Below are 23,265 nucleotides of genomic sequence, written 5' to 3' on the forward strand. Positions count from 1 at the left end.
ACCTTACACCTTTATAAACATTCACATTATGTCCTGCACTTTACAGTTTTGTGTGCACTCATCTTGTCTTCTTTCAGCTTTTTGAGACTGGGATCCAAGTCTTTATGTAGCCCAGTGCTCCAAAGTTGTGAAATAAAAGTATGTGTGATAGAAACCAAACCATATGGTTCAAATGCTACTTTCTTTGGCTTAGGGAGTTGGTTCTCTGCCAACTATGTAAATTCTTCGTCATCCCACCTCCCCTTCCCGCAAAGCTCAGATGTGTGCAAGCAACCGTAACACTGCCTGCTAAGTCTAGAGAGGGGCTGCTGTTTTATTTTAACTACATACACAAATCACTTCTGGTCGCTTTCTATGCCTTTCCCAGGACCTCTGATGAGCCCTTTTCTCTGTGAATTTTAAACTGAAAGGAGTACCTGAAAAAGCAGCACAAGTGGTTTCAATAAACATCCCAGAGGGTTTTCTACATTACATAAATTTTCAAGTGTGATGTTAAGAGACTCGTGAGGTATGGTGGCAGCTCTATGTCACCGCCTGATGGCAACATGCTCCATGGCATCCCAACCCCACCCCTGCATCCCCAGGCTCTTAGGGACACTCATCCTATGTGGGAGTTCATGTGCGTGTGTCCCCAGCAGCGCCAAATCCAGGGCATCTACAAATATTTGCTGGTATGAGTGGCAGGAACTAAAAACACATAGTTCGAATTTTGATGTCGTCTGTCCAACTGAAGGTCACTGGTTCTTTCAGTTGTGTAACTTCCTAAGATTTTGCAGCACAGAGCTTTTTGATTGATGCACAGATCAACCAAAAGGCAAATGTGGAAGACTGCCTGTACTCAAAGTGTAATTCTAATAGCATAAAATACACATGCCTAAGTCATTACTGGCAAAGCTCCAAAACTTTTGAGAAAGGTCATTACACACATCAACAGAGCCATTCACCCCCCCACCCAAACCTGAAAAACTTAGAATGGGTCAGGGCTAGCATGAAAGTGATTGAGTCCCAGAGGTACAGGTCAATGACTTGGCCTAAAGAACAGAGAAAAAGAGAACTGAGTAAGTTTACCAGTCTGAAGGATGCTCACATAGGCCTCCAGGGACTCTACATCCACAGAGATTAGGAGACAAAATAACCCTAGATGGTGGGGATGGGGTGGCAAAAGGTATTTCAGTAACATAAGAACTTCCTAGAAAGTACCTGGAATCGTCTTCTTTAGGGGTTCACTAGAAACAAATTATCTTCAGTTGGGAATAAATGATGGCCCTGCCTAAGGTTGGGGGTGGGAAACACACTTGATGGCATTTTGGGGTCCTTTCCAGATTTAGATGTAGAGTTTCACTTAACCATCCCTATCAATAGGCAAGATGGGATAACATGAATAAAAGCAAAAACCAAGTTACTTGTTAGACTTGGACAGAAACGACTTCACTCACATATAAAGCTATCACAGGGACTGCATCTACCCCTGGGATTTCAAGTTCCCTGATGACAGCAGCCTTTAATGGAAGCTGCATGCTGGGTTAATGGTCAGGCTGAATGGAAATTCTGAGATCAATAGACCTAAATTCAGGAAATCAAGGCTGCACCTAAAGTCTAATGGTCTGATGAGAGCAGCAAATACTTGTTCTTTCTTCTTCTCTCTGTCAAGCCTTTAATTGATTCACACCCTACTTTTCCTAGAAGTTAATGCCATCATTACATGCAACCTTCAGGAAGAGGTAAGGAGAAGTGACAAATTGTTCACAGAAAATCCCATGAAAGATAGGCTTGAGGCAATCTAGACTCCACCTCATAAATAGCTGCATTTCAGAAATCACTACTGAGGTCCACCCACAGGTCAAGACTCCTGTGTGCTTAAGTCTTTATCCTACTGGGATTACTAATTGGATCAAACCTCTCTAATTCAGAGTTACAGGTATTTTATTTCAGGGGAAAGCTTGAATTTTATGTTTTTAAAATACAAATTAGTTCTTTCCTACAGCAATGCTTACTGCCCTGAGCACTGCAGTAAAACTTAGATTAGGGAATTATTCCCTTGTATTGGGCTTTTATAAAATGGAAAAGCCCAAAGAATCAAGGAAATTAAGAAAGTCTTAAGAAAATAAATCAGAAAACAAAATTCTGTCTTAAATACAACCCAAACTTCATGTTTAATAGGGATTCATCTGTTTCCCATACTCTCTACCTGTCCAGTTCAGACAGAAGTCATGGAATAAAAGACTTTTCTGTGAGCTAGAATGGACCTTGTGCTTGATTGGATGGCTCTGAGGGATAGCCAAACTCCCAATGGGAAAAGTGCCGTGAGGAAGAGCAACACTTACCAGAAGAATTTTCAACAAGGGCTGAAATACAACAAGGTTAGCTACAAAATGGAATTAATGAGAACAGCTCCAACCCATTGGGAGTTTGCTTAATTTTAATGAACCCAAACTCTAACACTGTACTGGAAGAGGAAGGAACATTACAATCAAGCCTGATTATCACTATTTACATAATTTCTCACCAGAGGCCCACAGGTGAAAAGGCTGCTTACTCTAACGCCCTTAGAACCCTACTGTGAGCTTCGCATGTGAGGGATCTAAGTCATGTGCTCCTGATGAGACTCCAATGCCTGACAATCTGTGGTGGAACAGTTTCATCCCGAAACCACCTCCATCACCACTTCTAGGAAAAGTAGGGTGTGAATCAATTGAAGGCTTGACAGGGAGAAGAAGAAAGAACAAGTATTTGCTGCTCTCATCAGACCATTAAGACTTTAGGTGCAGCCTTGATTTCCGGAATTTAGGTCTGTCTTCCAGAAAATCTGTCTTCCAGAAAACTGGTACCTGGTGCCAAAAAGGTTGGGGACTGCTGCCTTAGAATGTAAGAAACAACTCAAGCAGCCAACAGGTCTGGAGTTACACTTCCAGCCCTCCCCTCTGTACACACTCAACACTGCTTGCTGAACTGGTCGTTAACAAACACTTGTGAAATCTCCAACACCAACCTGTGAAACCCCTCCCCTCCCTATACCTGCACTTAGGCCTTTGTCTCTTCCTACCTTCCTTTACTCAGTGGTGGCAGAATAATAGGAGAGTGAAAGACAGTGATGGGCAATGAAGGGGGACCTATTTCTGAAGAAGAGATCTTTTAAAGATATTTTATTTGTCAATACCAGTAATGAGAGAAAATGAAAGAATTAAAGCAGGAAGCAAAACAAAAACAAGAAACCCAAAACTTGCAACCTAAACTTTCTGGGGAAAAAAATTGCTATAAATATTAAAAGAGTTAAAGGAAACATTTATTACGAAGCCCTGATGTACCTAATTGTTCCTTCAAATGGCTGGATATTTCAAGCTGAGAATCTCCCCAGTGCCTTTCTAGTGCTCTAAAGCCATCTCCCAAACAGATGAGAAATTGAGAGAAACAGGACTCCTTTCTTGAGTACATAATTTTTATAAATTGCATCGGAATGCATTTTAGAGTTTCACCAAAACTAAGGAGAAATTTAAAGATCAAATGGCAGCAAAAGATCAGGGAAAGCACGTAGAACTATGCAGTCACACAGCTAACCCGCAAGCTGCCCTTAGTCCTATAATCTGAAACCAAATCCACAGCCAGTGGTGAAGAAGATCGCATCTGAGGTTAGCTGCATGATGGCACAGCTGGGTCCTATCTCCCCACTATGGGTCTCAACTGTAACTCGCGCTCCAACTGCTCTGCAGTCAGGGTGCCCTGGATGGCTTCGCAGCCCGGGTTGAACACAGAGTAGGCACTCTTCTCTCCCTCCTTTTTCTCTTCAGGGCCTCGCATCCCGACGTACATCCAATAGAACAAGGACAAGACAAAATATGCCAGACCAAATTCCAGTTCCACAAACAGTCCCAGCAGGACCAACCAGAGAAGAACCTTCAAGAAGGTGATATTAGTCAGGAAAGATTGGTCCCAGCATGATGGCAGAGGAATGACTGTGTTCTGCGGTGGCTGTGATGTGCTGCCCTGGGGCTGAGCCACTTCCTAGGAAACACAAATAAACAAAAGTAAGAATAAAGGGTCATGGAGCTGAGATGATCAAAACTAATCTGAAGAGGCATTTCTCACTGCTCTGAGAAGGCTGTTGGCTCACTGATTTCTATTCTCTTGCCCTACTCTCTAAAACAATCATCTCCAAAGAGCCTATGTGCTCTGCTCTAAGTGAATCAAAACTGATCAGCACTTAGTGAGATGTGACCTAACAAAAGCCCTACAGCACTCAGACAGATTCTTATCCATGGGAGTCATTTCTTCAGATTAGTCTGCTGCTAACAAGAGCTAATTTGTCTGCCATATAGAAACTCCTGAATAACTGATAATGCAACAGTCATGACAGATGTGTCAAATAGTCAGAGTCAACACACCTTTGCTGATTTGATTAGATGACCTAAATTATAAGTGACATGATTCTAAAATAGAGACAGGAAACAAAAATCCTTTTCACATTAAAAAAAAAAAAAAATCAGCAGGGTGCACACCTGTAATCCCAGCACTTTGTGGGGCTGAGGCAGGCAGATCACTTGCGCTGAGGAGTTTAAGACCAGCCTGGCCAACATGATGAAACCCCGTTTCTCCTAAAAATCAAAAATTAGCCAGCAGGGTGGCACATGCCTGTAATCCCAGCTACTCAGGAGGCAGAGGCATGAGAATTGCTCAAACCTGGGATGCGGAGGCTGCAGTAAGCCAAGATTGCACCACCACATGGCAACAGAACAATATTCTGTCTCAAAAACAAACAAACAAACAAATATCACTGTCATTACTGGGTCCTCTTACCTTCCCATCCCCTGTGACCAACCTACACAGGTCACTGTCACTCACCCAAGGCCCAGTCAATGTCTCCTAACTAGACACCCTGCCTCTTATCTCTTCCCTACCGAGCCATCCTATGTACAACTGCTACATAAATTTTCTGAAAGACCCATGACCCTCCTGCCCACAAACCTTCAAAAACTTCCATTGCCTACAGGATAAAATCCAAACTCCTCGGGCTGGAACCCAATGCCTTCCATTTGTTCAACAGACTGAAATGCCAGTACACAGGCTTCTGTGCCAGATGCCAATGGCAGACACAGATATTTAGATAGCTTTAAGCTGTGTCCAGTCCACTGTTTTCTGAACTCTTTTGAGCATGACCCACATAAGGAATACATTTTAGACTGCTACCCAGAATACATAAACGCAACAAAGTTTCACAAGTCAACACTTACCCTCCCTGAGAAGCTCTCTTGTATTTCCTATTCTATTTTTAAAACATTTTAAATAGGGCACAAGATCTTCTATATTAATTTCACTATCCACTAGTGGGTCACAGTGGTCCATGACAACACAATCCACAATCTTTTGTTCCATAAATGAGCCTTCTACTCCCAGCTTAACTGGTCTTATTACCCAAAGATATTCTCAGTCCCCATCTCGGGCCTTCCTCTTTTCTTTCTCAACTCCTTGCCTTCCTTCCAGACAAGCACAGTTCATGAACTGTCAGCCCTGATCTCTCTGGACATCAGCGAGGGTGCCCCCTCTGCCTTCCAAAGCACCAGCTGGCTCTCCTGTTCACTGAGCATCAAACTCTTCAGCACTACAGTGTCTCTCTTTTAATATAGGTCATGTCATGTGTGATGCCAGATTGTTTAAGTACCAGGAGACCATGTGTCTTTAGATCGGAACATGGCATCCCACACTTAGGTTCTCAATACATAGAAGAAATTTTAGTCCAACTCTTCAGTTACACCCCCTATTCTCCTTCACATGAAAATTTAAAAGAGGATCACAAACATTGGTCATATGATTTATGCTTCAGAAGTTCATTTTGTCAGAACCTTCTTTTTTCGCATCAATATTGTAATTATTATCTTTTCACGTAGATTAGGAAGTCTGATTGGAGAAGTCCTTATATTATCAGCCACATCCCTGACCCGACATCATTAAAGAAAGAAATGTCTGTTTCGGATTTGACATGTAAGCACAGTACTTCTTGTTCAAGAAGAATGCATCTGGTCAGTGTCCTGGGCAAAAGGGAAGAGTAGCATGAGATGACAGGGCTAAGGAGGGAGGGCAGGGGGGTGAGAGCCAGATCAAGTAGAGCCAGGCAGGCTGCAGTGAAGATTCTGGAAATGGGAAACAGCTGAAGGTCTAAGCAGGGAACTAACAATCCACCTTTCATTTAAGACTACTTTGGCTGTCATCTGGAGCAGGGGTCCCCAACCCCTGGACCCTAAGGGTTCATGGCCTTTTAGGAACAAGGCCGCACAGCAGGAAGTGAGTGGCAGGTGAGCAAGCATTACTGCCTGAGCTCCACTTCCTGTCAGATCAGTGGTGGCATTAGAGTCTCATAGGACCATGAACCCCATTGTGAACTGCACATGAGCAGCAGGATCTAGGGTGCCCACTCCTTATGAGAATCTAACTCATGCTGATGATCTGAGGTGGAAGAGTTTTGCCCTGAAACCATCTCTCCCCATCCCCTGGTAGAAATATTGTCTTCCATGAAATCCCCGGTGCCAAAAAGGCTGGGGAGGAGAGCTAGCAAGAGAGAGACAGACATTGATCAGGGTGGTGACAGAAGTCAGATGGAAATAATGGAATGATGAACACAGAATACATTTTGAATATGCATGTTGAAATTAACAATAAACTAAATTTATTATTTAGGGAGTATAAAAAGATAAATGCTCCTATGCCACCATTTACTGAGAGCCTTCAAATGTATGAACTCTTGTAATCCAGGAGGCAGGCATTATTATTCCCAACTTACTGACAAGAAAACACTGAGAGGTTAAGTAATTTCCCTAAAGTCATATAATTAATGATAGGCAGAGATGAGGTCAGTCTGGGATCTTAGGATGGTCTCCTCCAAAACCCGTTTTATTTAATTAGTGGCCTTTATGGTGGATGGGAGGAGAAGGATCAGGGAGCTAGAGGGAGACGGGGGTGGTGTGGGGGGTGGTCAACCAACTGACAAAGGGAGCAAACAAGGAAGAGGAGAGTCACAGACATTCCTCTGCCTCATCTGGAATTTGTCTGAGTACCAGTTCCCTTCTGCTGTAAAAGCTGGGGAAGAAGTGTTTGTGACTGTTACATCACATGCCGGAATGGTCCAAGAAAGGCACTACCATTCCTCAAATATCAAGCTGCTTCCCACCTCAGGGCCTGTGCACTTGTGAGTCCCTCTGAGAGGAATGCTCCCTTCCCCTCATAGTACCTGGTTGCCCCCCCACTACAAACAGCAAAAATGCCACATGTGCCCTTTGCTTTGTCCGTTTTTGCCAGGGTGGCTCCTTCTTTTTAACTGTCTACTCCTTAGTGAGTTCTCCCTGTTCAGCTGACTTAAAACAGTACTCTCCTCCCTTCACCCATAATTCACTATCACAATCTACTGGTCTTCTCTTTTTTCTTTCATAGCATTTATCTGGTTTTATTTATTGTCCTCTTTTCCCTGCTGCCCCAAGCTCAAATGCAAGTTGTACAAGAGTAGGACTTGCCTAACTTAATCACACTTGTCTCCCAGGGTTGAGGACAAAAGCTGGAACACAGTGGACACATGACAAGATTTTTGTTGAATGAATGAATGACAGTGAGGGAAAGGGAGAAATTCAAGATGACTATTAGATTTTGGGGGGTGAGGCAAAGCTATGCTTAGCCAGGCAACTCTAAAGGAAAGCCTCTGAGCAGAAGGCCTGCCTGAGCTAAGGCCTGGAGGTCAGAAGAGGCAGATGAGTGTGGGGAATGGGCCCTGGGGTGGGGTGGTGTGCTGAGGGCTCGCCTGAGATATGGCTGGAGAGAGAAGCAGAAGGCTTCTGTAGGAATTTTTTTTCAGTTACCAGCATTTTTGTCCTAGTGTGGTAGAAGCTTGTCACAAAATTATTTTGGGAAACTGCTTTTCTTCAAGCAAAATCTGGTAGTGGGAAGGAGGATGTAGATGTTTTCTCATCAATGACTACTGAAAAGGTGCAGGGGCACTGTCAGTCACAGTGGGGCCTGGGTAAGGGCAGAGGCGTTATTGTGGTCAGGGCTCAGCCCGGACAGAGGCCATGGTGGCTTCCATCCATGGTGTGGCAGAAGGCAGCTGCAGCCTCTGTGGTTCTTCTGTGTTGTTCCAAATGACACGGTTTAGTTATTTTGATGGCTGAAGGGTATTCCTTTGTGTATATACATTACAGTTTCTTGATCCCTTCATCTGTGGATGGACAGGAGATAAAGGTTTTTTTGGAATCTCCATGCCTGAGATTAAAAGGTGTGGAACTTTCTCTACCAGGCTCATTTCTTTGGACCTAATGTCCTCTGGGTTTCTCCACATGGCTGGGGATGACTGGATTTCCCGAAGCTTTATGGCAGAAGCATATTCTGTAGTGTACCTGTGTAGCAGTTTTTTTATCCCTTTAGCTATGGATGGACAGGGCATTTGCCATGATGTCCTCTAGGTTCAACAATGTGGCTGCAAATGATGTAATTTCATTATATTTTTCTGGATGAAGAGCATTCCACTTGTGTACGTACACTATGGTTTCTTTATCCCTTCATCTGTGGATGAAAAGGTTTTTTGACGTGACTGCAAATGACAGGATTTCATCCATTTCTGTGGTGGAAGAGTATTCCTTTCTGGATATATACTTCAGTTTTTCATCCCTTCATCAAGGGATGAACAAGTTCAACCATGTGGCTCCAGATGATATGATTTTAGTATATGGCATGGCTGAAGAATATTCCCTTGTGAATGAATACTACAGTTTCTGTAGTATTTTATCCCCTCATCTGTGGGTGAACAGGTCTCTCTCCACATCGCTGGAAGTGATGTGATGTCCTGAAGTTTGATGGCTGAAGAATATTCCATTGCACAGATATTGTGGAGTTTCTGTATTCCTTCATCTGTGGATGCACAAGACTGATTTGCATTTGGCCTGCACCAATGGCCACGTGAAAGTGATCACTCTCCTGGTAAACTGAAAATGCCAGATTGACCTTGGTGACAAATGAAACAATATGACTTTGATGAAGGCTGTACATTGTCAAAAAGAGACCTGTGTCATCATTCTGTTAGAACGTGGCACCAATCTAGATCTTCCAGATGTCTACGGCAACATTGCTCTCTACTATACTGTCTATAATGAGAATAGACTACTGGCAGAAAAACTCTCTTCACACCATGTGAATACTGAAGTGCCAGAACAAGGATGGAAACACACTGCTTTTACTTGTTGTAGTTTGCAAAACACAGTAAAAGGTGGAATTTTAGTGAAGAAACAGGCAAATATATATGCTGTTGATAGGTTGAAAAGAACAGCCCTCATACCTATTGTACATTATAGCTTGTCAGGTATAGTTAGCATTCTTCTTCAACAAAATATTGTCTTTACTCAAGAATATGTATGAACACACAGCCCATGTTTACACTATTTCTGGTGGTCTGACAAGCACTCACAACAAATTTTGCAAAATTTGCAAAAAGATACTTGAAAACGGTCTTCAGTGACAATCCAGAAGAAGCAACCAAGAAGAATGCAAGTTTGAAAAAAGGAGCAAGTGCCAAAGATTCTGGGAATTCTGAAGCATCTGCATTCAGTATTTTCAAAAAAATGTGTTGATTTGTGCCCTAAAACAAATGATGAAGACTTGACTTTTACTACTAAGAAGTGTATCCCTGAGTGTTTCAGGGTCTTTACTTGGACCTTCATATAAAAAAGGAAAAAATATACAGTAAATGGAAAAGGAGAAGGGCCTCCTGCAAAACATCCTTCCTTGAAGCCTAACACTGAAAGATTCTGTTGTGAAGAAAGCAGTAGAAAGGAAGGATGTACAAACACCCAGAGGAGAACTAGAAGTACAAGTGACATCAGAAGAAGAGCAAGAAAGGCCTGAAAGTGAAAATAAATAGCCACAGGTTGAAGAAGCTAGAAAGAAGCACAAAAGTAAAAAGATGAAAGCATCAGAAAACCTATATGATAGTACATCTGCTGACGATGATGATAAATTCATTCAACAAAGAAAGAGTGAGAAAATGTACCATCAGTGATTTCCTAAGAAGGAGAAGGGAGAATATGATAGGCCTCCAAAGAAAAAGGTCAAAAAGCAAACACATTTAGAGATAAACTTGATGATTGAACTTGGCCATCTGAAACAGCCTCAGAGAATCATAAGGAACCTTACCCTCATTATAAGAAGTTGATGATGCTCATTAAGCAATTTGGAATGGATTATAATGATTCTCATATCCTAATGGAAATCCAGAATGCATTTATTTCATGTGAAAAGTCACTGGAACTTAAAAAAAATTATCGGTGAACAACTTACTCTAGACAATAAAAACATGAAAATTGATTTTAGTGTACTAGAGAAGGAGCTATCCAACACACAAGAAATGATCACAGTTAAACATCTAAAAGTGAAATGGAAACAAGAATTCTACACTTTGAACACACCTTAAAACAAGAAGATGAGAAGAAAAGAAATGCTAATAGGTTGTATGAAAAAAGAGTTAGAAAGGAAAGTAGAGCAACACAGGAAAGAAGTTGAAGTAAAAGAACAGCTTGAACTGATATCAGATCACTAGAAACAGAAGTGAAGGCTTTAAGGAATACTTCAAGTCAGGATTCGCGTAGTTGTGGAAAAAGGATCTGATGCACAAAAATTGCCTGTTGAAGAGAGATTGCCTTTATTGTGTATGTAACTATGCACAATAAAAAGTAAGAACCTTGAAAAGGAAAACAAATACTTTAAGGACATTGAATTGTTAAAGAAATGAATGATAATCTTCAAAAGACTATAAAACAAAATGAAAAACATTAACAAAAACAATATCCCAGTATGGCCACAGCTTAATGACCTCAAAGCTGAGAATACAGTGTTCAAGTCTGAACTGGAGAAGGGAAACAAAACAAGGAAAGACTGGAAGCTGAAGTTGAGTCATTCCGTGCTAGATTGGCTGCTGCTATCAGGGAGCGTGATCAAAGCGCAAAAACAAAAAGAGACCTAAAACTTGCTTTCCAGAGAGCAAGAGATGTTTCCTTACCAGAAAAAAATGAGTTCTAATATTTCTGAACTAAAAGATAATGAGTTTCTAACTGAAAAACTTTCTGAAGCTCGAATTAAATTCAGTGCCCTAAAAAGTAGACTCCATGACACAAGAAATTCTCTCAGAGAAAAGGCCTTGGTTTTATAAAGTGTACAAAAGGACCAAGGCCAAGTAAATCCTTTGGAAAGCGGGACTTTCCAAAGAGGAAAGAGAATCTCAACTATGACATGAAAATCTGTTACTCAACAACTAGACGGTGCTTAGAAGAAAGACAATAATTGATATCCAAGGATGTTGTCTTGAGACTGAAAAAGATGATGTCCCTCTAGAAGAGAAAAATAAGGAGTTAATCAATGAATGTAATCATTTAAAAGACTGTTTCAGCATGAAAAAGAGAAAGCAGAAGAAGGAGAAGTAAATATCAAAAAAGACATTTGATTATGATTACATGTTGAACCTAGATGAAAAATGTGTTTATCATACTGTATAATTCCATTTACATGAAACATCCGGAAAAGACAAATGCATAGTGACAGAAAGTAGATTGACGTTTGTGTAGGGCTGGGGTTGGAAATGGGTAGTGACTGCTAATGGGCATGAGGGGTCTTCTTGGAGTGATGGAGGTATTATAAAGTTGGATTGTGGTGATGGTTGCATGAGGCAGTAAATTTACTAAAAATATTTGAATTATATGTTAAAACAAATTCTATAGTACGTAAATCATATTTCAACAAAGCTGTTTCAATTAAAAAAACAAAAATTTAAAATAATTTTTAAAAACAGGATGCTAGTGAAATCTCTGACAGGCCAGTGTGCCATCAAGATTATCTGACATGAATTGTAAATTAGAATTTTTCTTTTCTAAACTAGAGGCAGAATCTGAAGAAAAAAAAAATTAAATGAGAATTTTCACGCCAGAGCAAACCCAGAAATGATAACAGTCAATGAAAATGAGCTGAAGGCAGAGTCCCTTATGAAAAACAGTAGTTAACAAGAAACTGGAGGTCCAGCATTTCCTCTCATCCTTTTGTCTGGCCATCAGCTTTTGGGTTTTCAATAATGGAAGTTTTTCTCTGAGTTCAGTTTCTCTGGGTTCAACTCAATGATGTCATATTCCTTTGGAAATGAGACATACAGTCAAAAGCTCATTGCGTGGGTTAGACATTGTTTTTTAACTGCAGAGAGAAAAAAGAATAAGGGAAATGGTTTCTAAAATCTTAAATACCTGTTGTACTTAAAAAGCTCCAGTCAACAATAAAATTATCCAAAGACAATTAACACAAACTTCACACAAGGAAATGGATTGTTTGAACTCTGCTGCGCTCTTTTCACCTTTCTGCAAGTCAGTTGGAATCCTGTATATCATTGAGAATATCAAGACTGAGTAACAATAGGTTCAGTAATTTTTAAAGATTCCCTCAAATCAAATGTTGTGCAATAATTGATGAACCGAAGGGAAATAATTTTAAGGTGAGGAAGGTACATTTCTGTTCCAGTACATTTTAATTTGAAAAGGAATTTTTTAGTTCCCATACACTTATGAGGAACAAAGCACTTGGCACATATTGTTACAAAGCACTTATCCCTTGATATGTTCTGTCCTGTATTTCCACATAGACATTTCAATGTCACTGCAAGCCACCTTACTATTTTACTGATGAGTTAAAACTAAATGAAAACACAAAAGGATGCAAATTAAAGTCAGCTGCAAAAGAGATTACAAAAATAATTGTGAAAAGGTTATCATACTAAATCAATTTTTTTTTGTTTTTGTCTTGAACATTAACTATTGAACTTGAATAAGCTTTTGCCACTACCGGAAGTTACAGCTACCACACTAGTAAATTTTGTATTCTAACGCATTTCTAAGTCTCAGGCTAACTGGGCTACTAGCCGCATGTGCCCCAGGTGCGAATCAAATGAAGCTTTAATTGCTGCTACTTTTCGTCATTATCCAATTAGACCTTTTACCCTCCATTAGCAGAGGGCTGTGGCTCAACTTGGTTGTGGAGAGGTTTCCCAAAGCCACTGGGCTTCACGATAACTCAATTCGGGGTGAATAATTCAAGGGCAGAGATGCCTTCTTCCAAGACCCTCGACCCTCGCTTCCTGCCTGGAATCAGGAGCTCCTGGGTCGCCGGCTGGAAAGATGACAAAACCGGTAACAGTGCGGGTACTTATGGCGCCAGCAGCCCCGCCTCCTGCAGCTAGGGCCCCGCCTCCTGCAGCTAGGGCCACGCCCCCGGCAGCTAGGGCCACGCCCTCGACTGTGGCTCCGAGGCCAGGTCCTGGAGCCGAGGTTTCTGTCCTCTCACCTGAACTAGACCCGGCTGGGCCCAGGCACTCGCGGGCTTGGGTTTCCATACCAGGAACTGCTTTAGCCAGCTTAGGGCTGCCTTTAGAGTCGCTGCTGCTTCCGCCTTCTCTCCCGGGATTTGTGCGCCATGACTGCCAGTGCTGGGTTGGGCCGCTAGGCCCGTCCGTTTCCGCGCTGCCCGAAACTCAGCTAACCTCTGTTCCATGGCGCGCGCCTCGCGACCGTTGGCCGGGAAGGGAGCGCGCGCCCGCCCGCTCAACCGCCTTTGCCTCCGCTCGCCCCGCTCTGGGCCGCCGTGCGCCTGCGTGGCAGAGGCCCCTGCTGCGCGTGCGCGCTGGTGTGACTCGCGTCCGCTTTGTGTATAACGTCTAATGGGCTGTGTGTATCCTCAGCTGTCCTCTCTTAACACTCACATGGACAGAGTGTCACCTCCTCAAGCCAAGTCTAAAACACAGGGCTGCCCCACTGTCCTTCTCCCAAGGGCCGCTCTGCCTTGCTCCATCTCACTTAAGGGCTCGAGTCCCCACTGATCCAGCATCCTATATTCGCAATGTCTTCTTGAGCACCAGTGAAGAGCGCCACAGGGAGAAGACGGTTCCAGGGCATGGGAGAGGCCGGTGATCTCTAGGACGTTCAGAACAAAAACAGGCTACATCATACCCTTTTCCCCTTATCAAGGATGTGCCAATCTTAGTACCTGGAAGGTGACTTTATCACTGCTCACAAAGCAGGCTGTGCATCTCCATCATTGCTCTTGCCACGTTGGGAAATTGTCTGGTTTTGTGTCTAGATACGGCAGAACCTTAAAAACAAAAACTTTTACTGTGGTGAAACATAAAATATGTATGCACCTGTGTACCGCCCAGGTGGAGATAAAGAACATTTCTGGGAGCTTCTTTGTGCCCTCTCCAAATCAGTACCCTCCCAAAAGGACACAGTTCAGGTTAGGGGCTGTTTTAGATGTTCTTAAAAATCTAAGCATCTTGCTAAGTGCCACTCACATAATTAAGACTCAATTATTTTTTGGATCTGGCTGAGGTTGAATCGAGAAATTAGACAAACTAGAACGGGGTCATCCATTCATTTAACAAAACTTTTACCTAGGGCCTTCTCTGTCTCAAGTCATACACACTGGGGATGCTGGGATGAAAGAAAAAACAAAAACTGTTTTCATAGAGCTTACACTCCAATATTTCATGTCATTTTAGCTACTGATAAGTGCTGTGAAGAAAAGTGAAGCAAAGTAAGCAGTGGTGGGGGTGCTTAGAGAAGACCTCCCTGAAGGTTTGTCATTTGGGCACAGAAATGAGTGAGTGAGGCCTGTAGATATCTAAACAGGACTGCTTCAGTCAGAGGAAACAAGTGCAAAGGTCCCAAGGCCTCAAATAGTATGCTTGACCTGCTCACAGAACATCAGGGAGGCTGTTATGACTGGATTGGAAGGAGGGAGAGGGAGGGAAGGAGGGAGAGAATGATAGAAAATAAAGATGCCCGGGGCCAGATCATGCATGTAAGGTCCTGTAGGCCATGGTAAAGATTGTGTGGTGGGAAGCAATTGGTGGATTTTGAGCAGGAGATGACATGATATGACTTATTTTTAAAGGATTACACTGGCTGACGGAGGTGGGACCCTGGAAGGGTGCAAAAGTAGAAGAAGAAAAACCAGTTAGGAATAAATATGATAGAAAAAGAGACTGTGGTAGGTTGAGCTAGAGTGGTAGTGATTGAGGTCATGAGAATTGGTCAGATTCTGAATATATTTTGAAAGTCTGAGCCAACGTGATGTGCAGATGGATTGGATGTGGAATGTGAGAAAGAAAGTATCAAGGATGATAGGGACAGCCATGGTGGCTCATGCCTCTAATCCCAGTAATTTGGAAGGCTGAGGCAGGGGGATTGCTTGAACCTAGGAGTTTGAGACTAGCCTGGTCAAAATAGCAAGACTTCATTGCTATTCTAAAAAGATGGGGGGTGGGGGATGTGTACGCAGTGGCTCAAGCCTATAATTCCAGCACTTTGGGAGGCCAAAGCGGGAGGATCACCTGAGGTTGAGAGTTTGAGACCAGCCTGACTAACATGGAGAAACCTCGTCTCTACTGAAAACACAAAATTAGCCGGGCCTGGTAGCACATGCCTATAATTCCAGCTACACGGGAGGTTGAGGCAGTAGAATCGCTTGAACCTGGGGGATGGACGTTGCAGTGAGCCGAGACTGCACCATTGCACTCCAGCTTGGGCAACAAGAAAACGAAACTCCATCTCAAAAAAAAAAAAAAGGATGACAGATTTCTTTCATTAGTACCCCACTCCCAACCCAACCCCTATACACACACACACCCTGAGAAACCAGGCAAATAATGCTGGGGCCCTCTACTGAAATGAGGGCACACTGGAAGGAGAGAATTACAGAATAAACACTGGAAGTTTTGTTTTGGATATACAAAGAACTTGAGATGCCTATCAGATATCCAAAAATGGGCAGTTAGGTAGTGAAAATGAATTGAGGGGAAAGTCAGGACCAGAGGCACACTCTGGTAGTCGTCAGAATGTGTATATTTAAAGCTATGAGACTAGATAAGATCAGATAGTCAGTGTGGATAAGAAGCGATTTGAGGACTGAGCCCTGAGTGGATTAGAGATGGTTTGTAAGAGAAAAGAATGGGGTTATTACACTGCAATGTTCTCTTGTTGAGCAAACACAGAGAAAATTTCTTGCCCATTTTGGTGTCAGGAGTATGTCTGCTTCTCTTGAGAGATGGGATTCTTTTGCTGATTTTGTCTCCCACTTGATAATGACTCTAAGACCTTAGGCTCGCATCAAGCAGGCAAATAGAATGAAGGTATATGATTTGTGGGAGGTCGCAGTCAGGGTCCCTGACAGGAAACCTGGCACAAAGTGTAAAGTAAGAAGGGCTTACTGAAGGAGTTAGTTACAAAGGTGTGGCAGGATGAAGGAAGCCAGCAAAGGATGGTTCACAGGAAGTGGTACCTGTCTCTAGGCCTGAAGCAGTAGAAGGACAGAGAGGTTATCACAACCCGGTGAGCCCTGTAGCTGTAGGAGACACAGGAGCCCTTCAGAGAGCATAGAACAGATAGAGAAGGGTGGAAAGAGGATCAGAAGAGGCAAACAGAGAACATTTAGGCCACTGCTAACGTGGTTCCTGCTCTGTCTTGCTTTGGAAACCTTATTTTCTTTTTGCTTTGTTTTATTTATTATGAATTTACTTTTTTCTTGGTGCCTTGTCTCTTTAAATCCCTTTTGGAAGAGGTTAAAAGAACAGGAAAAAGAAAAATTGAAAGAGACAATCATGAAGAACAACTCCTGCCAAGCCAACTTCATTTCCTCTTTGGATGGGATTATGAGACTACTAAATAAAAAGGGTCCCCAGAATGTGCTTAATGTGTGAATTTAATTTTTATCATTAAATATTTTGTAAATACCAAGTTTTATACATATATATAATGTGTATGCCATATACATAACATATATAATGTGTATGTGTCACACATATAAGTTATAAATAAAATACTCACATGCCTTGTGGCTGGATATATTTGGATCTGTGCCCCCAAGAGAATTTTATGTCAAATTGTAATCCCCAGTATGGAGATGGGCCCTAGTGGGATTGGATCATGGGTGTTGTTTCTAATGGTTTAGCATCATCCCCCAGTGCTGTCTTGTGATAGAGTTCTCACTAGATCTGGTTGTTTAAAAGTGTGTGGCATGGTTGGGTGCAGTGGCTCAAACCTGTAATCCCAGCACTTTGGGAGGCCAAGGCAGGTGGATCACTTGAGTCAAGGAGTTTGAGACCAGCCTGGCCAACATGGCGAAACCTTGTCTCTAGTAAAAATACAAAAATTAGCTGGGTGTGGTGGCACATGCCTGTACTCCTAACTATTCAGGAGGATGAGGCATGAGAATCACGTGAACCCAGGAGGCGGAGGTTGCAGTGAGGTGAGATCATGCAACAGCACTCCAGCCTGGGTGGCAGAGTGAGACCTTGTCTCAAAAAAAAAAAGTGTGTGGCACTTCCCCGCCCCTTTTTTCTTCCCCCTGCTCTGGCCATATAAGACCTGCCTGCTTCCCCTTCACCTTCTGCCATGATTGTAGGTTTCCTGAGGCCTCCCCAGCTATGCTCTCTGTACAACCTGCAGAACCGTGAACCAGTTAAACCTCTTTATAAACTACACAGTCTCAGGTGTTTCTTCATAGCAGTGCAAGAATGTACTAATACAGTTCCCGTTACATAATTGAGTCATTGGCCCCAATTCTATGCCCCTCTCTGTATCCATGCCATACAAGGCAGAGTATACTTCCCTGTTCCTTGACTGCAAACTCAGCCATGCAAGTTACTTTGGCCAAATGGGATGATGGCAGAAGCTACGCAGGCAGGGGCTTGAACTGTGTTTGTCCTGTTGAGTAAATTCTCTTAATATTCCACATTTCCATGAGATGAACTTGCAACAGCTAGCCAGCTGATCCAAGAATAATGAGACACTAGGCTGTGTTCACCTAGCGGACCCAGAGACTTGCAGTTTAAAGCTGAGCTGCCCAACTGACCCCAGCCTAAAATAGCTAACCCCTAGCTTACCCTAAAACGTATGAAAACAAATGCTAATTTTACATAACTGCCATTTTGTGGTTGCATGTTACATAGCAAATGCTAACCAATACATATATACCCAATACCCAAGGAGAACATTTTAAGTTCCCCATGTCCCTGTATGCTCATTCTTGATTCCCCACTCCTTTATTCTATTAATGTGGTGAGTTATAGTAATTAATTTTCTGGTTAGCCATCCTCCATTCATGGAATAAATAAAACTCAAGTCACTTTATAAAACATAAAACTCAAGGCAAGATTCAGTTTGAGGATTCTTCATAAATTTTACATCTTTCATTTATTAATGAGATTTTCCTATAATTTTCTTTTTGTGTACTGTCCTCAAAAGGTTTGGGTTTTTAGTTAGATTTTGTTAGCTTTATAACAAATAAGCTGAAGTGTGCCTCCATCTTCCACCCTCACTGCCAAGTTTTCTAGAACAGCTCAAATAAAATAGGAATTACCTGTTTCTTGAATGTTTGGTAGGACTTAGTAGTAAAACTGTCTGGACCTGGTGTTTTCCTTGTGTCAGATAAATAAATGTAATCTACAATTAAGTGGATTCATAACTGGTCAATTCACACTTATACAAAAAGGGTCAAGAAATGGATCAACAGTGCTCTGTCCTGTCTGATATGTTTAGGAGTGTCTGGGGTGAAAATATGAGACAATTTATCATTTATTCAGGTGACAAAAATTTGGTAGAGAATATCTGCAATTATGTCTTCAGAGTAAAAAATAAGCCAAAATGAATTTGATTCAATTTATTATGATTAAAGCATTGTGGAGATGTTCAGAGGAAACTCTGCTTCCTTCTAGATTTGCATTTATGTTTTTATATCTTTGTTTTTGTTTCTTAATCATTGGCTTGAGAGCAATTTGTTTCAGTAGGACTTGGAGACTTTCCCTGACCACAGACTGGTAGGAGGAGGGATATCTGATGAATGTATTTAGCTGCTACTAAGAATCCCATTTTCAAAATGAGAGGGGATATATTCTATTTTGTTTTTGTTTTGAGATGGAGTCTTGCTCTGTCACCCAGGCTAGAGTGCAGTGGCATAATCTCAGCTCACTGCAACCTCTGCCTCTCAGATTCAAGCAATTCTCCCTGCCTCAGCCTCCTGAGTAACTGGGATTACAGGTGCCCACTACCACACCCAGCTAATTTTTGTATTTTTATTTATTTTAGCAGAGACAGGGTTTCATCATGTTGGCCAGGCTGGTCTTGAACTCCTTACCTCAGGTGATCTGCCCACCTCGGCCTCCCAAAGTGCTGGGATTACAGGCATGAGCCACCACACTTAGCTGTTTTTTTTTTGTTTTTTTTTTTTTTGAGACGTAGTCTCACTCTGTCACCCAGGCTGGAGTGCACTGGCACAATCGTGGCTCACTGCAACCCCTCTGACCCCGGTTTCAAGCAATTCTCGAGTCTCAGCCTCCCATGTTGCTGGTGGAACTACAGGCCTAGCTAATTTTTTGTATTTTTAGCAGAGATGAGGTTTTGCCATGTTGGCCAGGCTGGTCTTGAACTTTTGACCTCAGGTGCTCTGCCCCCCTCAGCCTCCCAAAGTGCTGGGATAATAGTTGTGAGCCACCATGCCCAGCCCCAGGATATATTATTGATACCCCCATATACTCATGCTCTCTTTGGTCCTATTCCTGCAGGTACCACATACCAAGTTCTGAGCACTGTGCTTTATATGACAAACCACATAAAGCAGAGGGAGTAGCCTGGGTAATGATGTACCTAGAGCAGGGTTTCTCAGCCTTGGCACTTTTGATGTTTGGGGCCAGAAAATTGTTGTGGGGGGTGTTCTGTGTCTTGTAGGATTCTTAGCAGTATCCCTGGCCACTACCCATTAGTTACTGGTAGCACTCTCCCTTAGATATAACAACCAAAACTGTCTCTACATAATGCCAAATGCCTCCTAAAAGGCAAGTTTTACACTTAGATCTCGCCGCTTAAGGGAGAAAAAAAAAGGCAAGTTTGCCTCCAGTTGAGAACGTTTCATCTAAAGACCACACTGTAGTAAGAATGGTAAAGGTAGTGAGTGATTTGGGCCAGAGAAAGAGAGTCACAGTGAAAACATACTAATTTGTTTTAGAAACTCTATTAAAAGTGCTGTTGTGAATGGTGAAGGAGGATCATTCTGTGGGACTCCAAGGGGCAGAACTAAGTTGGAAATTACAAGACAGCAAATGTGGAATCTAAAAGAAAAAATTGTTTTGTCATTTCAATTGTTTTAGCAATAGAATGTGCTGCCTTGCAGAGGCAATAAGTTCCCGGACACTAGTAGTATTCAAGCAGGGGCTGACTGTCCACATGTAAGGGTGTCGTAGAGGGAAATTGAAGAGCTCCACATTTCAATCCAAGTAGACTAAACTGGGAAGAAAGAATGGAAGACTTTGGGGCATTTGAGTCCAGAAGTCTTAGTCATAGATGACGAGTAGCATAAGGTACTGGTATGGCTACCCATATCTCCTTAATTTCACTGTTGCTGTATATGATGATGGCTTTTTTCCCCCCACTGTTTTTCTTTTTAGGGACAGGATCTTACTCTGTTGCCCAGACCAGAGTGCAATCGTCATCATAGTTCACTGCAGTCTTGAACTCCTGGGCTCAAGCAATCCTCCGCCTCAACCTCCCAAGTTGCTGGGACTACAGGTGTGCACCACCATGCCTGGCTGTTTTTTTTTTTTTTTTTTTTTTTTTTCTTGTAGAGACTGGTTTTTGCTTTGATTTTGGACTGGTCTGGAACTCAGCCTCAAGCTATCCTCCCACCTTGGCTTCCAAAGTGCTGGGATTATAGCCACTATGTAAGCCACTGCAACCAGCCCTGATGGCTTCTACAAGCACCTTGGGGCTTTCTCTGGCTACAAGAGTGTGTTCAACTAGTATATGAGGCAAATTAGTAGTGGTGGGAGACTATTCCTCTCCATCCCTGAAACAGCCTTCAACCAACTTTAGATGGGAGTTAGTGGATAAATACCCCAGCTCCCTCCCTCCTTACAGGGGATGACTCTGACGTGTGTTCCCCAGAATATTCCAAGAGTATTCAGTAGGAATGAGCCTCAGTTGCCCACAGCTCATTAGCATGCCCTATATCACTTTTATTCCCTTTCCTGTCTCACTTCCCTGCTGCCTTGTCAGTGCTCCCTAGAATCACTTTCCCAGTAAACTTCTTACATTTGAATCTTTTGCTCAGGCTCTTCAACCAAGCAAATCTAAGAGCTATTCAAGATGTAAGGCTATGGACTTGCCTGAGGAAAGGGAAGTAAACTAGAGGGATGTTGGTACTTCACATTTACAAAACCCCTATGCTGATGTTTGAAGCAAGCAAAAGAGGACTTTAGACTGTCACCAGGGAGGATATTTGGAGAGTGTAATAAAGAAGTTAAGAGAGGACGGAAAGAAGAGGGCTACAGTGCTCCAGTTGAAGCAGCCCACTCAGGACTGCTGCTGGACTGCCGCTGGGAAGGTGGTTCGGCCCTCATTTTACCTTGAACTCTGCAGAGTGTAGAGTCCTCAAGCAACCAATCCAGTCATTCTATGACTCTGTCCTCCAGGGACTTTAGAGACCATTTAGCCAGAAAATCTTGATGGAACACTTGCTATATGCCAGGTCCTAGACCAGGCTTTGAGGATGCAGAGATGAATAAAATATAGTCCTACTGTTAGGAATTCAAAGTATAGTTAGAAAGACAGACTCATTGATAGACAGTTACAACACAGAAGTCTGGGGGAGCAGAGGAGGGAAACTAACTAGTGCATGAGGCAAATTAGTAGTGATGGGAGACTGAAGAACTCCCCAAATGTAAGAAGTTTGCTGGGAGTTCTTCAGATTTAAATATGGGGAAACTGAGGCCCAGAGAGGGAAAGTTGATGAGATTATATAATTCATGGGCATTGCTATAGACAATCGCCAGAAATATTTCTGGCGATAGTTCGATGCTTTATAATTATCTTTTGCATGAAAGGTAATGGTTCATGATCCTTCTGCCCCCACCTGCTCATGGCTTTGTGGTGACAACTGCTTTTCTTGATACTGCTGGCTTTAACTTTGCCTTTTTGTATCCCCTCAGTGACAGGGATCTTGCGTTCTGTAAGGGCTCAACAGTCTCTACTGGTTTTCCTGACCAGTCCTGCCAAATCCTATTACATGAAGCTTCTCCATTTCTCTCTTCTATGTTTCAACTCCCTATAAATTCCAAGATCTTAGGTTGAGACAATTTCCTACCCACCTGACTTGCTGCATGTCCAAGTTCCATTGTGCTTAGCTCTGATACTCAGAGAAATGCCTCCAGAGCAGATGATCCAAAGCTCACAGGGTTGCAACAAAAATGATCTACACATAAATCCCATCCCAAAACTCTCCCCCAAACTATCTGAAAGGAGTCGGAGAAGAATCTCTTTGCAGGTTGACAGTGCACATAAAGACAGCCATAGGTACTGTGGGTTTCATAAGACCCTGCTTCTTCATGGTTGTGTATGGGAATAAAGTCAGAAGGAAGGTAAGCTTTTGTCCTATAAAGTCCTTCAAAGAAATGGACCATTTCACGAAAATATATGCACATGCATCCAGAGAAGTATATTTCCTGACTCAAAAAATATCACCTGCTTAGCCACCTCCTTGGAAATTCCTGCATTTCTCTCCAACCATTGACCTTCTAGAGTCTTGACTAAACACCAGGGTTTAAGGACCAAATGGATCCATCTTTCATCCTAACAGCATTAGCTGCTGTTGAGGCTCAGAGGCAAAACTGGCTCCTTCTGCATGACTTAACAGCAGGAACACCGCCTGACAGCCTTGGCACCTGACTCTGCTCTGTCCTTGCCTGCTCAGCTGTTAGTCATTTCAATACTCTGCACACTGGGGAGTCATTACTGCAGTCTATGGCAAGGCAGACATGATGGAGGGGAAGTGAGGCAATCCTACCCAATATTCGGCTTCCTTCCAACTTCTGCATTACTTTTCCTAGGCTTGTTTACTATGGAAAGATTTTCTATCTCCGAGTTCATCCCTAAAATATATGTATATATTATTTAACCTTGAGAACCAGTTGAGTCATTCACCATTAACAACAAATTGGGCTCCTAATAATATTTGGCCTTTGTGGAGGGATGAATGTGTGCCAGGCACTATGCTGACCTCTTGAAAATTATTATGTACCTTAATTTTCTCAACAACCCTTCAGGAAGGCACGTGAGCAGATTCCATAGTTTGATGTCACACGGAAAGCAACTAGCAGGATCAGAATTTGAACCCAAGGAGTCTGACTCCAGAGCAGAGCCCACTATTCTGTCTATTTCTATGTGCAGA

The 23,265-nt window shown here is 42.5% G+C and overlaps 1 protein-coding gene across 12 annotated transcripts in view; it reads right to left on the reverse strand.

Moving 5' to 3' along the window:
* Positions 1-23,265, reverse strand: part of SAYSD1 (SAYSVFN motif domain containing 1) — a 39,350-nt gene that overhangs the window by 14,527 nt on the left and 1,558 nt on the right. Inside the window, exons 1-3 of one of the 12 annotated variants that reach the window (XR_013534796.1) lie at positions 13,339-13,480; positions 8,512-12,198; positions 3,892-3,999 (exon numbers count right to left, since the gene is read on the reverse strand). Coding sequence is in view for 3 of the 12 variants with exons in the window: in XM_078370661.1 (XP_078226787.1) it covers positions 3,655-3,999; positions 13,339-13,545 (552 nt within the window). In the remaining 9 variants the exon portion in view is untranslated. The other 11 variants (XR_013534791.1, XR_013534793.1, XR_013534795.1 and 8 more) reach the window with 11 other exon arrangements.

Source organism: Callithrix jacchus, chromosome 4, assembly GCF_049354715.1.
Source record: "Callithrix jacchus isolate 240 chromosome 4, calJac240_pri, whole genome shotgun sequence".
Lineage (NCBI taxonomy): Eukaryota > Metazoa > Chordata > Mammalia > Primates > Cebidae > Callithrix > Callithrix jacchus.